Here is a 16,356-nt window from a genome sequence, read left to right as displayed (position 1 = left end):
CATTCCAATCCTGGGAGCGGAAAGACTTACCTTAGGGGGAAAAAAGGGGTATACACTCGCGCGCACACACATACACATATCCATCCGCACATACACAGACATGTCTGCTGTGTCTGTGTATGTGCAGATGTGTGTGTGTGTGTGTGTGTGTGTGTGTGTGTGTGTGTGAGAGAGAGAGTGTGTATACCCCTTTTTTCCCCCTAAGGTAAGTCTTTCCGCTCCCGGGATTTGAATGACTCCTTACCCTCTCCCTTAAAACCTACATCCTTTCGTCTTTCCATCTCCTTCCCTCTTTCCTGATGAGGCAACAGTTTGTTGTGAAAGCTTTAATTTCATGTGTATGTTTGTGTGTCTATCGACCTGCCAGCACTTTCATTTGGAAAGTCACATCATCTGTGTTTTTAGATATATTTTTCCCACGTGGAATGTTTCCCTCTATTATATTCATAACCACAAATTTAAAAAGATACGTTCCAAATAATTATGCAAGATCACAAAATTTTGCTTTCTTCCAATGTATCATATCATACGGAATTTTTTAAGGGGTAGCAGTTGTTAAGCAAATGACATTTTATTGTTGCAGAAGAAAGTAATAAGAATAATGACAGATTCTGATAAAACAGAACATCGTAAACTTCTGTTCATTAAACTGGAATGTCTGACAACAGTAAACTTATTCATCTATAATGTTTTATTCTATGTTAGAAACAACGTTTCTAATTTCACACTGAGAACTGATGTACATAGTTTTGACACTAGAAACAGCACACATGTAGACATACCATACCACACATCATCTAAATCACGTAACTCCTACCTAGCCTTTGGATTAAGGATGTTTAATAGGCCAAGGGTAGATTTTACAGAATTGCCTATAAATATTTTTAAAGCTAAATTGTATAAGCGGGTCGACGGAAGCGTTTGATCCCACCCGTCGGCTTTGACTCGTGACGTAAGGCTGTTGTGGTGTGTGATGTCTCCACGGCACGGAGTTTAGTTTGTGAGAGTGGCGTGTTTGTAGGTGTTGTTTTGATGTGATCGGTGGTGGTCTCCAGTGGTGTATTTGTATGTTAGGTGATGTTTTTGGTTTTGTGTGTGTGTGTGTGTGTGTGTGTGTGTGTGTGTGTGTGTGTGTGTGTGTGTGTGTGTGTGTGGCGTGTTTATAGGTGGCGTATTGTTGCGGTCGGTGGTTCTCTCTGGTGGTGTGTTTATGGGTAGCGTGTTATGTGGCATATGGGGTTCACTTGTGTGGTAGCATTGCATGTGTGTAGTATCAGTGGTGACTGTGCCTTCAGTGGAATATATTTCAATGAATTAATGATTTTGGTCTTGTTATGTTGACGTTACTGTAGTTTCTTTTCTGTTCATGTGTAAATTTTGGTAAATTTCTTTGCTTATGTCTTTGGTAGGTATGGATATGACTGACAAGGTCAACAGTTTTTGGTTGCCTGCGATGACGGGGGACAGTGCGTTGTCTCTAATAGAATTTCTTCAGCAATGCGGGCTGTTGGCTGAAGTCGTGAAGTGTTCAGTGTGTCGTGAAGCAATGAGACTTACTAAAGTTTTGGCGTCTCTGACCAGGGATGGCTATATGTGGATGTGTCGTAAGGATAACAGGTCAAGGGAAGTGTTTGATTGCAATTTTGATTTCCTAGAGTGTGTGTGTGTGTGTGTGTGTGTGTGTGTGTGTGTGTGTGTGTTTTGTGTGGTAGGATTAGGTGTGGTGGTGGTGAAATTTCTGAGATTTATAGTGTGGTAGCAGTTGTTTCTGTCGACCAAGGGAAGTGATCGATTCCAGTGGATTTTGTGTGTAGTGGAAGTTGTGGGGTCTTGTCATTTTAGTGTTTTTTGTCGTTTGGGTTAGTGGCGTGTGTTTATATTTAATTGTCCCCACCCAAAAACCCCCAATTTCCTACAACTGTCCCATTGGTTTGATTAAGTTTTTCGTGGAAGGTAGGTGTGTGTGTGTGTGTGTGTGTGTGTGTGTGTGTGTGTTTTTCGATGTATTTTCATGTTTGTTATGTTTATGTAATGAAGTCATAGGCGCCATATTGGAGTCATAGTGGACGGTCGTTTCCGCCATACTTGTGACGTCATGGGTCAAAGCAGACGGGTGGAATCAGACGCTTCTGTATAAGCTACTAGTAAACAACCTCTTTACCCAGTTGACAAATGTATTGGAAATGAAAATGCTGCTCTCTAACATATAATTTCTAGTATTACCTATTTCATGTAAACTAAATTACATTGATATAGTAGTTCATATAGAAATGTACGCTTATGACTGTCTATTGCTGTAAGAGCTGAATGATAATAAATTATTATTATCATTATTGTTACTATTATTATTGTTACTATTATTATTGTTATTATTTCTTTCTTTCTTTTCTCAGGCGTTATGTCTGGTCAAAAATGGAAAGTGACGCGGACCTTCTTCAAGCGTGGCTTCCTTTTAACTGTGTGGTATATGTTATATTGCATTTAGGAACTTTCGGGTAATTGAACATGTATCAATAATTATGGATTTCTGTAGTTGTATATACAAGTCTGGATGTAGCTGTATTGCATTGATGTACTGGTGGATATTGTGTGGTATGACTCCTGTAGTTGATAGTATAATTGGTATAATGTCAACTTTATCCTGGTGCCACATATCCTTGACTTCCTCAGCCAGTTGGACGTATTTTTCAATTTTTTCTCCAGTTTTCTTTTGTATATTTGTTGTATTGGGTATGGATATTTCAATTAGTTGTGTTAATTTCTTCTTTTAGTGGTGAGTATGATGTCAGGTTTGTTATGTGGTGTTGTTTTGTCTGTTATAATGGTTCTGTTCCAGTATAATTTGTATTCATCATTCTCCAGTACATTTTGTGGTGCATACTTGTATGTGGGAACGTGTTGTTTTATAAGTTTATGTTGTAAGGCAAGCTGTTGATGTATTATTTTTGCTACATTGTCATGTCTTCTGGGGTATTCTGTATTTGCTAGTATTTTACATCCGCTTGTGATGTGATCTACTGTTTCTATTTGTTGTTTGCAAAGTCTGCATTTATCTGTTGTGGTATTGGGATCTTTAATAATATGCTTGCTGTAATATCTGGTGTTTATTGTTTGATCCTGTATTGTAATCATGAATCCTTCCGTCTCACTGTATATATTGCCTTTTCTTAGCCATGTGTTGGATGTGTCTTGATCGATGTGTGGCTGCGTTAGATGATACGGGTGCTTGCCATGTAGTATTTTCTTTTTCCAATTTACTTTCTTCGTATCTGTTGATGTTATGTGATCTAAAGGGTTGTAGAAGTGGTTATGAAATTGCAGTGGTGTAGCCGATGTATTTATACGAGTGATCGCTTTGTGTATTTTGCTAGTTTCTGCTCGTTCTAGAAAGAATTTTCTTAAATTGTCTACCTGTCCATAATGTAGGTTTTTTATATCGATAAATCCCCTTCCTCCTTCCTTTCTGCTTCCTTTCTGCTTAATGTGAATCTTTCAGTTGCTGAATGTATGTGATGTATTCTATATTTGTGGCATTGTGATCGTGTAAGTGTATTGAGTGCTTCTAGGTCTGTGTTACTCCATTTCACTACTCCAAATGAGTAGGTCAATATTGGTATAGCATAAGTATTTATAGCTTATGTCTTGTTTCTTGCTGTCAATTCTGTTTTCAGTATTTTTGTTAGTCTTTGTCTATATTGTTCTTTTAGTTCTTCTTTAATATTTGTATTATCTATTCCCATTTTTTTGTCTGTATCCTAGATATTTATAGGCATCTGTTTTTTCCATCACTTCTATGCAGTCGCTGTGGTTATCCAATATGTAATCTTCTTGTTTAGTGTGTTTTCCCTTGACAGTGCTATTTTTCTTACATTTGTCTGTTCCAAAAGCCATATTTATATCATTGCTGAATACTTCTGTTATCTTTAGTAATTGGTTGAGTTGTTGATTTGTTGCTGCCAGTAGTTTTAGATTATCCATGTATAGCAAATGTGTGATTTTGTGTGGGTATGTTCCAGTAATATTGTACCCATAATTTGTATTATTTAGCATGTTGGATAGTGGGTTCAGAGCAAGGCAGAACCAGAAAGGACTTAATGAGTCTCCTTGGTATATTCCACGCTTAATCTGTATTGGCTGTGATGTGATATTATTTGAATTTGTTTGGATATTAAGTGTGGTTTTCCAATTTTTCATTACTATGTTTAGGAACTGTATCAATTTAGGATCTACTTTGTATATTTCCAATATTTGTAGTAACCATGAATGTGGTACACTATCAAAAGCTTTTTGGTAATCAATGTATGCGGAGTGTAGCGACCTTTGTTTAGTTTTAGCTTGATATGTCACCTCTGCATCTATTATCAGTTGCTCTTTACATCCTCGTGCTCCTTTGCAACAGCCTTTTTGTTCTTCATTTATAATTTTGTTCTGTGTTGTATGTGTCATTAATTTCTGTGTAATGACTGAAATTAATATTTTGTATATTGTTGGTAGGCATGTTATGGGGCGATATTTACCTGGGTTTGCTGTGTCTGCTTGATCTTTAGGTTTCAGATAAGTTATTCCATGTGCAAGTGTATCAGGGAATGTGTATGGGTCTGCAATATAACTGTTAAATAATTTAGTCAGATGTGAATGTGTTGAGGTGAACTTCTTTAGCCAGAAATTTGCTATTTTATCTTTTCCAGGGGCTTTCCAATTGTGAGTAGAATTAATTGCTTGGGTGACTTCATGTTGCAAAATTATCACTTCAGGCATTTGTGGTATCATCTTGTATGTGTCTGTTTCTGCTTGTATCCACCGTGCATGCCTGTTATGTTGTACCAGGTTTGACCATATGTTGCTCCAGAAGTGTTCCATGTCTGTTATGTTTGGTGGATTGTCTATTTTAATGTGTGTGTTATCTATTGTCTGGTAAAATTTCTTTTGGTTTGTGTTGAATGTTTGGTTTTGTTTCCTTCTATTTTCACTTTTTTGGCCAATGCTTGTAATTTCTGCTTCTTTTCATCTAATTGCTCTATCGCTTCTTGTTGTGAGATTTTACCTAACCTTTTTCGCTTTTTTTCTGACATTTCATTTCTTATAAATTGTGTTAGCTGTCCGATGTCTTTCCTCAGTTTTTCTATTCTGATCTGTAGCCTGTGTTGCCATGCTGGTTTTGTGGGTTTCTTCTGTGTGTTGGTTGGTTCTGATCTCTGCCTAGTGTGTATATTTAGTGTAGTGAGTGCTCCTATATAAACCAGTAGTTGTAACTCTTCCATAGTTGTGTTTTCATTTATTTTGTTGTGTATGATTGTGTTGATAGTTTTTATTGTTGTTTCGACTTGTGGGTTATTTGGTGGTCTATGCAAGAATGGTCTAATGTCTGTATTTGTGTCTTTGTATTCTATATATGTCAGCTGAATTTTTTCTTCTATATCTAACATGTGTGTCACTTCGTGTTCTATTTGTGCTTGTTCTGGTGGCTGTCTTAAGATTTAGTTTTCCTCTGATTGTTTAATTGATGCGTGTTGTCCTTTGTTTGTTTGCTCTGGGATGTTTGAGTCCATTACTGTATTTTCTTCTTCTTCTTCTTCTTCTTCTTCTTCTGATTGCACAATATTTTGTTCCAGTATTTGTTGTACTTGTTGTTTGATGTTTTCTAATTCTGACTGGGGTATCCTGTTATTTTTTATTATTACACCGATCTGATCAGCTAGTTGTTCTGTTAAAAATTTTAATTCTGGGCCTCTGATTATAAATGTTGTGTATACTTGTGATCTGTATCCAGTTGTGTTGGTTCCTAGGTTTGTTGCCTGGTAATAACAGAGCATGAGGTGTCGATTAACTTCATCTGACCATCTCATCCTCTGTTTTTGTTTTCCTTCTAGGGTGGTTGCAGGAAGCATATCCTGCAAAACACCTCTATTTGGATTTGAATCATTTTCCAGTTGGCTAGCAGTGTCGTTACCATTGTGGGCGGGCATAGGGTTCAAGCGTCATCCCCGACCATGACGGCGCTTGTCCGAGGCTTCTTTAGTTCTGTCCTGAACCAACTAATCACACTAAAAGGGGGGTTAGCCCTATTAGTGGTTATTCCTTTTTCATCGCCTTTTACGACTGGCAGAACATACCGGAGGCCTATTCTTTTCCCGGGCCTCCACGGGATTTTTTATTATTATTTCACTGTTAGTTGTCTTTTCAGTGCTCCCATTTGCATTCATTGGAAGTCTCTTCATTAGAAAGGTGATAGTAGCAATGACTAGAAATGCTTGTTTCAATTGGGTTTCTGAAACTGTCACTGTGCTGTACCTGTATTTCAAGAAACCTTCATGCAATTTTATGTGAATCTTCTTGTTATGAACCATTGTGGAAGGAGTCTTTAATTCCTTGCACAAAGTCTTGAAATATTATCATTTTCGTAAGATATAACTACTTCTTCTCTGACAATTCCAGGTAACATCTTTTGACCACTCCTGCATTCTGGAGCAGCAATTAAACCATGCATCTCGTTAATTGTTCTTTCTCCAAGTCCGATGTGCTCTAGGACACCAACAGTAGAAGTTACTCTGACAATACTCAATAAAGGTGGAGCAGATAATAAAAACTTTAAACTGTCCATTACGAGCTGAATTCTACATTTCTGAGTTAGGAGCTCCTTATATCGGAAAATTGGTTGCATTGTTCACAGGGCACTCCAGACAATACAGGGTGCTAATATGCTCTGCTTCTTCACAGATCAAGTAACATTAAGGTTTCTCAGAACACAGGTACAGTATAGCAATGACATTTCCAGTAATGTGATTGCACCACACATTACTACTCACTGCAATTAACACCTTTATAATAAAGAGACTTCCAACATATAAGAAAGGAGCAGTGTCGCAATGGGAGCTCATGAAATGGTTTGCAGAAAAGGTTGCAAGTCAGGCAGAACGTGGCTTTCAAATACAACAAAATCTGGCACACAGGACCCATTTCCCAGGCATCACATGAGTTTAAAGATGTTGAGATTAACTGCATGCCTACTGCTGATTTACAATTCCCTTCATGGCTAGCTTGGAATGATGCTGTTTGGGTCCCCTTCTCCAATGCTACTACACGTCAGGCAGATTCCCATCATTACAAAGACACAGTGAGGAGTTGTATAAACATGACAACAAGTGCTTCGGAAAAAGTAATATCTCTCACATTTAAGTGAACTCATTTTGCTTCTGCATCAAGATGTCGAGGAAAACAGTTATATGCAAAGTGGAAGGGTTTTAAAGTTAGTTTCCTTCTTTATATTTGAATTTGTTTATCAAAATGTTCTTCGTAATATTTTTGTATCTGTACATATAAGTACATATTTAAAGTTATTACTGTGTCTCATTACTGCTTACACCATTTCTTATGTTTCATTTAACTTGTCTTTTTAAGTTGCAGTGACAGAATATGAATGTATCACCTCATTTGTGCACCCACATTGTCCCTTAATTCCTTACACAGGAAAGACACTTAACAGAGAAATACAACATACCCACTGAGAAAAATGATTCATAACTGTTTTCAGCTCTAAATTGTTTACAGTTCTGGCCTACAGGTCAATTTTTCAAGGAATACACGTTTTCATTATTAATGCCCTGTATTCTTTGCAGATAAGATTGCTGACAGATACATAAACATTTCAGCAAAAAATCATATTGTGATTCAATTGTCTATGTACCCCACAGGACTTTGAAATTTGTCAAATTTGCCCTTTTTTGTGATGGAGTCATCTTTAAGTGAAGGTAAGAACTACTAATTTCAATGCCAAAAGCTTGTCATTGTTATTTATACTTAATGCTAGCACTAAAGAGTTATAGTGCGTACGATGAAGAGTGCATTTTTTCCCCTCTGTGAAGTTATAATTTGTAAAAAATCACACATGTAAAGCACATCACGGAGAAAGAGCAATTCTCAACGTTATTCATAAAAAACAGAGATGTATCCTACTTTTTATGCAATATATCAACTTAATGACTCACACAGTACATGACTAAAATACTTTATGTCTGTAGGTCACCTCATTACTGAATAGCAAGTGTCTGAGAATACGGAAACCGGTTCCTGACTAATGACTGGGTACCCACCCATGAATCTTCAAACCTGAATTTATCAAAAATGGTAAGAGTTAGAACAGTGCTATTTGGCAGTTTTACTACTGAGACATGTGGGCATCCATGTTCCAAATATGACTAAATTCTGAAATAGCCACATTCTCACCCCCTGTGAGATTACACGCAATGAACCATACTAGCTACTCCTAGGAATATGAGATCGGGGCGATACGCATAAAAACATTTCTACATACCAAACAGCTTTTTGTAAATGCACGTCATGGCTCCTTCTGGGGTATACACAGCAATCTTGTCTTCATCTCTGATTTCATATTTCAGGCCTCCTTCAGTCACTATTTTACATTTCACTGACTTGATATGATGCTCAAGTTCGTCGTCAGGAATACTGTCATTTAAGAGTTTCTTATTGCGAACGATTGTACATGTGGCATTTCTAATAAGAGCTGCCTTCGCTGGGAGTCCAACAGTCTGAAACACATTCGATCTCTTAAATTTTGATCACGAAGCGGAATTACGGAACAGTGGTAAACCAACTAAATTAAGAAGTAACAGGCAATTTCAGCTTAGAGGGCACTATTCAAATAAACTGCTGCTTAGTACAAAATTTCCTTACCTCTTCACCGTCTACAAATGCGACTATTGCAGGCATTATTCTGTTGCCACTGTCGTCGGCTATAATATCAACTTTCCCATCCTGAGAAACAAAACGTAAAATAATGTCAAAGTTACATTGATATGATCTTATTAGAACGTTTCTCACGAATACATTCGAGCTAGAAGAATAATCGTTCATGACTTCACTTCTGGCACATTAGAAGTTCTCAGTGAACAACAAATATGAAAAACATTACCAACCTTACAATACGCCAAGCAGGCCGAAGAATTACCCACGTGAATGCCAAAAACACCAGCCATTTTGCTAGTCTTCGACGACAACAAACCGTACACGATGCGCAAACAACACACTACTGCCGCCAAAACTCAAATATTAACGCGTCTTTGTTTTCCTCTGCATAGCGTTCAAAGAAGTATTCTGCTGTCAAAGACGTAATCAAGGATGTTAGAAGGGGAGATATGTCAGTCATAAAAATAAGAAATACGAAAATATTCAGTAATTAGTACGAATTTCGTTTTTCCAGATGCCACTAGCGAAATAGCGCATTATTAAAGAAATAAAAATATCAATACTGAATTGTTAATTGAAAACATTTTCATAATAAACAAAAATGAAATTGTGATCCATATTATCTTTCGCGTTTCATGGTGTTTTTTCTGTGTAGCTTAAAAATCTGATATTTGTTAATTGCAATGAGCGCAATTTTCCATCAACTCGTTTAGTATAATTAATTGTGTAAAGGAACGTCTGTCGGTAATAACGCGGATAAGTCAAGGCTGTGCATAAATGAGCCAAAATCGTTTTGCCTATTTATTTGTTATCATCCCACCAAAATTAAAGAACAAAAGAGTGGGATCATGTAGAAATGTATAATGAAATAAGTCGGATATTTCCATATATGACAGACTTAATTAGTATTTGCATTTGTAATGGGTGAATTTTTCCCTGTGAACTGTTGTGATACCTGCGTATTACGAACGCGAGATCATTTTACTTTGCGTTCGTCTTTAGTATCCGAAAGATTTCCAGCTCCTGCTGGGTGATAAATTAGTGTTGTAGAAGCTGTTTAAAGTCGTAGCAAACACCGCAGTACCTTGATCTCTGTTGTTAAACACTATTTTTATGTAATTTCGTCAGTGTCATTCCAACCCATCTTATCGTGCTTTAATAATTGAGACATGGATGTAAGAACATACTAGCAGTGCGGGACTGCATGAAACAAATACTGCACTGTATGACCATAACGAATGTTCCTGATGCGTTGCTACATTCTCTTTCCACCTTTAAAACCCTGCAGCAAAAGTTAAAAGTGTGTGAATCACATACACAGAAAGCTTATGTGGCACTGGCAACAATAAAATAATTTGGCTTCTACAGAACTTCAGCCTAAATTTGTATTGTCTCATGCATACGTATCTTTCACCTAGACAATGGTACCATATTCTTTAAGGTCTTCCTTTTTTTTCTAGTTGTGTTACAAAAAATGTCGCAACACTCCGGTCACAATTTTCAGTTTTTACGTTTTCTCGCAAGGAGTCAATTTCTTCCTAGGCTATTCGCCTAAATAATTCACTGAAAATACTTCACAACCCACGTTATCGCACTAACTACAGAAACTCAAAACTACTTTAGCACGATGACAACCCAAACTCAAATGAACACAATGTTACCCGTTAAACTCAGCACGTCTATTTTTACCAGCAGAGGGCACCAGCAAATATAACAACATGGCACCTAGAAACACAACCAACTCAAAAACTCCACATCGTCGTGACGTCACACACCACAATACCATTACGTCACGGGTCAAAGCAGACGGGTGGAATCGGACGCTTCCGTTGATCCAGCCAGAAGGCATAAACAAAACAAAAAAAAAAAAAACTTATTTAGGTTGGCCATTGCCACTGCTTGTTCTGTCATTGCGCATTCAAGAACGTAATTATGAAATTAATTTCACTGACGAAAGTGCCAATGATAATGTGTGAGGTGGTGATGGTTGGTACAATTTTAATTAAAATCTATAATACAAACGTAAATTTCCTATCCAATCCTTATAAAAGTATATTTACATATTCTGTGTGTGGTATATTTTGAGTTATTTAGTTTCAATGTCAAGTAGTAAGGGGTACCCTTTACTACTTGAAATTAGTACAGTTACTAAGCGCACCTCCTTCCGCATGGAAAGAAACCTGATAGTTTCATTATATTGCACTGATAAATGAAAATGGAAGTGGCACATATACACACTTTCATGTTATTCTATGGAAGTCTCTAGGAGACAACACATTTAAGTTAAGAAAGGTTCCTCTACACCCAGGGTCACCTTGACTGCTGGCTGGTGACAGTCTGGGATAGGAAGGGAAAAGATTAATTGGAGGATGTGAAGTCATACTGCATATTAATGCAAGGGCCTACTAAATTAATTTTCTGGTGGTAAATCCATTGCTCTATATAGATTAGAATCACAAGTCTAGTAAATTTTAGTTTCAGTTTGCAGGCCTGTAATTTCCACAGGGTTCTCATATACATCTACATCTACATCCATACTCCGCAAGCCATCTGACAGTGTATGGCAGAGATCGGTAGCTGTTCATCTCTTACCGAGATGATTGAACATAGAAAATGTGGCAGAAATCAGAGATGTTTAACTTGAAAGGATTGCTTTGTGTTGTTTACATAGAATGATCCACTAATGTCCTTTTTCATTACATTCCTCACAGAATCAAGCAAATACTTCCCGCCTTCCTCCCCTCATCTGATCTAATCCTCTGGAAACTGATTTACTTGAATGTCAAACATTGCTCACATTGAAGCTACCACTTTGGAAACAGCTGCTGACATTTCAGGTAATGTAATGTAATGTATTAAGTGCTCTAGGTTGCTGTATGTGTACCCATCCATGCAAAAGTAGATACATCCAAAAATAATTTAGTCTTCCTCTGATAACTAAATTATAACTGGGAATTCACACACAATGTTCTACAGAGAACTTTAAAGCGTGGCTAACAAGCTATATCTTTGTGGTTTTATATATATATATATATATATATATATATATATATATATATATATATATATATATATATATATATGTGTGTGTGTGTGTGTGTGTGTGTGTGTTCCAAGTTCTTATTTTTGTATGTGCTGGCAGTTTATTGTGACAACAGAAATACCACCCTGTAATTTGTATATGGTTAGGAAATCGGTGTATTTACGCATCGTAATGTGCTGTGATTGTATATCTCACATTGTACCTGAATTTTATTGTAAATGACTAATACATTTTTTAAATGCATGACATGGAGCTATCTATCTTTCATTGCACTACAAGTTTCAGCATTATTTATTCACCAGTTAAATGTCATAGGAATAAGAACAATCTACATGAAGATTACCTACCAGCTGTCCACCTGGATGAATGGCCACTACCAAACTATAGCCAAGAGGAAAGTAGACCACCCTGTGGCACAACATGCAGCTGAACACAACATGCCTGATTTCAATGGCTGCTTCACCAACCAAGCCATCCACCACCAACTTTTCTCAACTGCACAGATTGGAGTTACCCTTACAACACATTCTGTGATCCTGTAATTATCCCGGACTCAACCTATGGTAACATACTGTCCCCACACCCTCCACCCAACATTTCCCACCCTCTCTGTCCTATTACCTCCTCCCCATTCTCATCGCCTACACTCTTTCTTTGTCATCCTCTGCTAATGCACCTGCCCATCTTTCTCTGCTCCTCTCCTTTTTCATTCCATTTTCCCCAATTCCCTGCTCCACAACCTCCTGACGCTGTGCCTGATAGCGTTCTAGTACCTGCACACCTCGCAAGATGACACTCCTTTCTTCCCTAACCTATACACTGCTAGCACTTCCCCTTCCCTCACCCCATTCAAATTACTGCTTCTATCTTAGAGTATAGTTGCACTCCAGCCTGTGCTGCCAGAGTTGGCAGTCAGGAAACGATGGAGAGGCTTCGTCCTGCCATAGCCCTAACAGTTCACAACCCCACAACAGACCACAGCAGACCACCCACCCCACTGCCGCCCCACACAAAACGCAGGTTTATTGTGCAGTTCAGCCCCCATTTGACCCCCCCCCCCCCCCCCCCCGGGGAACATCTCATACCAGACAAGTATAAACCCCAGATGTTTGCGTGGTAGAGTAATTATGGTTTACGTGTACATGGAGACAGAATTTGACATAGTGTGACTGAGGTGGAATAAGGGGAACCAGCCCTCAATCGCTGAGGCTTCCCACTCGGGAAACAGCGCATTAGGCTGCACGGATATCTGCGTGAGGTGTGCTTGCTTGTAGTAATGAATGGTGTGTGTTACTCTTTTTCCAATTGACTGTGGCCGAAGGCTTATGTGTAAGTGTCTTTTAATTGGGCCTATCTGCAACTTAGCAGGTTATCTGTATGGCAAGTAGTAATCTATCTTTTCTGCTCTGTTAAAAGTACCAAATACATAATGTAAAAAGGAAAAGATGGAAAAGGTTTCACACAAAGATGAAAGTTCCAGGTATTGAAAATGAGATCTTTTTACCAAAACAATGTTATTTATCAAAATGCAAGTATAGCTACAGGTCTCTGATTGTTAACAAAAATTCAGTCTTTGAAGCAATCAAACTATGTGTGTATCTGAAGTACAAAACATAAAAGGTGCTACTGAAGTAATTTCATTCTTCTATAATATTGTTAAAAAAATTATTGGCACTACTGATATATCTAATAGATTAATGTGCACATCACAACAAGCAAAGTTTGATTACTGCACCATGCTTTAAAGAGAACAAAATGTGTGTGCATTATTTATCAAAATATTTAAAGATCTGTTGTATAAATTACGAAACACATGTAACATTACTGTTGACCTAACTTTCAGCTTATAAGTGCACTTGCCAATGACTGAAAAATGCTGTCACTCTGTTCAAACTACATGACACCTCAATGAAACAACATTGATACACCTTCATACAGGTTGGAAATGAGGGTTGATATGCTTTGAACTATCCATTTTCAGCTATTTTAGAAAGTCACCCAGGCATTATAGTGCATCCATGCTAAGTTATTAACTTTATCTTGTATTACAAAATGTTCTTGATCTTCTGCTGACATTGCTAACTTATGCTATTACATAGTGGAGACTACAAGAATCTTTGATGAAATAACATGCTGAACAGTAGACTGTGACTGCCACAACCTTAATTATGGTGACTGCCATGGTTGATACTACTGAGCGTAATGATGGTCATTTGATATGGTGACTACCATTACCCTGAATGTATGATGGGTACTGTTAGGGTATGAGGCTACTTGACACTTTGCCCCTATACAGGGTGTTACAAAAAGGTACGGTCAAACTTTCAGGAAACATTCCTCACACACAAATAAAGAAAAGATTTTATGTGGACTTGTGTCCGGAAACGCTTAATTTCCATGTTAGATCTCATTTTAGTTTCTTCCACCTACGCTCAATGGAGCACGTTATCATGATTTCATACGGGATACTCTACCTGTGCTGCTAGAACATGCGCCTTTACAAGTACGACACAACATGTGGTTCATGCACGATGGAGCTCCTGCACATTGCAGATGAAGTATAAGACCGCTTCTCAGCAACAGATTCGGTGACCGATGGATTGGTAGAGGCTGACCAATTACATGGCCTCCATGCTGTCCTGACCTCAACCCTCTTGACATTCATTTATGGGGGCATTTGAAAGCTCTTGTCTACACAACCCCGGTACCAAATGTAGAGACTCTTCGTGCTCGTATTGTGGACGGCTGTGATACAATACACCATTCTCCAGGGCTGCATCGGTGCATCAGGGATTCCATGCGACAGAGGGTGGATGCATGTATCCATGCTAACGGAGGACATTTTGAACATTTCCTGTAACAAAGTGTTTGAAGTCACGCTGGTACATTCTGTTGCTGTGTGTTTCCATTCCATGATTAATGTGATTTGAAGAGAAGTAATAAAATGAGCTCTAACATGGAAAGTAAGCGTTTCTGGACACATGTCCACATAACATATTTTCTTTCTTTGTGTGTGAGGAATTCCATGCGACAGAGGGTGGATGCATGTATCCATGCTAACGGAGGACATTTTGAACATTTCCTGTAACAAAGTGTTTGAAGTCACGCTGGTACATTCTGTTGCTGTGTGTTTCCATTCCATGATTAATGTGATTTGAAGAGAAGTAATAAAATGAGCTCTAACATGGAAAGTAAGCGTTTCTGGACACATGTCCACATAACATATTTTCTTTCTTTGTGTGTGAGGAATGTTTCCTGATAGTTTGGCCGTATCTTTTTGTAATACCCTGTATGTCACCATGATACAGCAAAATTGTAACCAATTCTCCCATTTTACATACAGTTATAGATAAAAAACGAGCTCCTGGCCAGGCCGTGAATGCCAAAGGGCTATCCACTGGCCACCGTGTCATCCTCTGCATTGCAGTGTCAAGCAGATGTGTTATTGAGGGACATGTGATCAGCACACTGCTATCTTGGCCTTTTGGCAGATTTTCTGGACAGTGGAGCCACTACTAGTCAGTCAAGTAGCTCCTCAGTTGCAATCACAAGGCTGAGTACATCCCATACCAGTCCTCCACCAAGGAAAAATCCTTGGCAGTATGGAGGACTTGAACCCAGGTCCTCCGTGTGCCAACCATTTATGCTGACCAGTCACTTATGTAGGCAGACAGTTATAGATTAGGCAAAAATGTAATTGTACAAATTGCCCCATACATTGTCAATGGTACACAAAATTATAACAAATTGCCCCAATACACCTCGTGTTTCACAAAACTAACAAATTGTATCGTACGTCATCATTGTGACATGAAATTGTAACAAATTGCACCATATGTTGTTTTAACTAAGAACATGTATAAATGACATCAGCATAAATGACAATGTTTGAAACAATTTCTTAGCAGTTTGTGTAACAATGACAATGAAAAGGGCTGTATACTACAGTTTTGTGCAAGAATGTTGATGTATGTGGCTATTTTTGATAATTTTGTGTAAGAGTTGTGATATCTTGCACTTTCGTGCAACAACGTAGATGTATGGGGCAATTTGTTACAATTTTGTAAAGTAGTGCTGATGAATGGACCCATTTTTTTGAATTTCGTTTCGTGTTTGGGATACTATTTAAGATCCAGATCCAATAGCTGATACTCACTGTTGGGTTATAGCCACATGTGTCAACTTCTGCTGTTAGAATACTATTTGAGACCCAGTAGCTGACACTCACTGTCAGGTTATGCCACATACACTACAAGCTTTTGGTATTAGAATACAGTTTTGAGATCCAGTAGCTGAGACCAACTGACAGGGTATTATTTTTTTAATTGTTGAGTAAAATCGTACATTAAAAGTAATGGTAGTTGTACTGATCAGGATAATAGCAATCATCATGTAAACTTACTATCATGACACCAGTAGTATCCAACATGCGTTTCAGCTCATGGTAGACACCTTAATTGGGATAATGGCAGCCGCCAGTGTTAAGAATACTATTTGGGATTCAGTAGCTGACACCCACTCTCTGGTTATATCACATACACACACTGTCACCACAGATTTGGGGTATGGTGGAATTTGTTACAATTTTATGTAACATGGTGATGTATTGT

The 16,356-nt window shown here is 38.0% G+C and overlaps 1 protein-coding gene across 1 annotated transcript in view; it reads right to left on the bottom strand.

Moving 5' to 3' along the window:
* LOC124722695 (heat shock 70 kDa protein 14-B-like) overlaps positions 1-9,072 on the bottom strand; it is a 100,946-nt gene extending 91,874 nt beyond the window's left edge. Inside the window, exons 1-3 of the mRNA XM_047247834.1 lie at positions 8,934-9,072; positions 8,692-8,772; positions 8,312-8,546 (exon numbers count right to left, since the gene is read on the bottom strand). Of these exons, the coding sequence (XP_047103790.1) occupies positions 8,312-8,546; positions 8,692-8,772; positions 8,934-8,993 (376 nt within the window). The 5' untranslated portion in view covers positions 8,994-9,072. The remainder of the gene's footprint in view (positions 1-8,311; positions 8,547-8,691; positions 8,773-8,933) is intronic.
* Between the last annotated feature and the right edge of the window lie 7,284 nt (positions 9,073-16,356).

This window comes from Schistocerca piceifrons, chromosome X (genome assembly GCF_021461385.2).
Source record: "Schistocerca piceifrons isolate TAMUIC-IGC-003096 chromosome X, iqSchPice1.1, whole genome shotgun sequence".
Classification (NCBI taxonomy): Eukaryota; Metazoa; Arthropoda; class Insecta; order Orthoptera; family Acrididae; genus Schistocerca; species Schistocerca piceifrons.
Note: the sequence above shows the minus strand (reverse complement) of the source record. Positions and strands in the feature narration are given on the sequence as shown.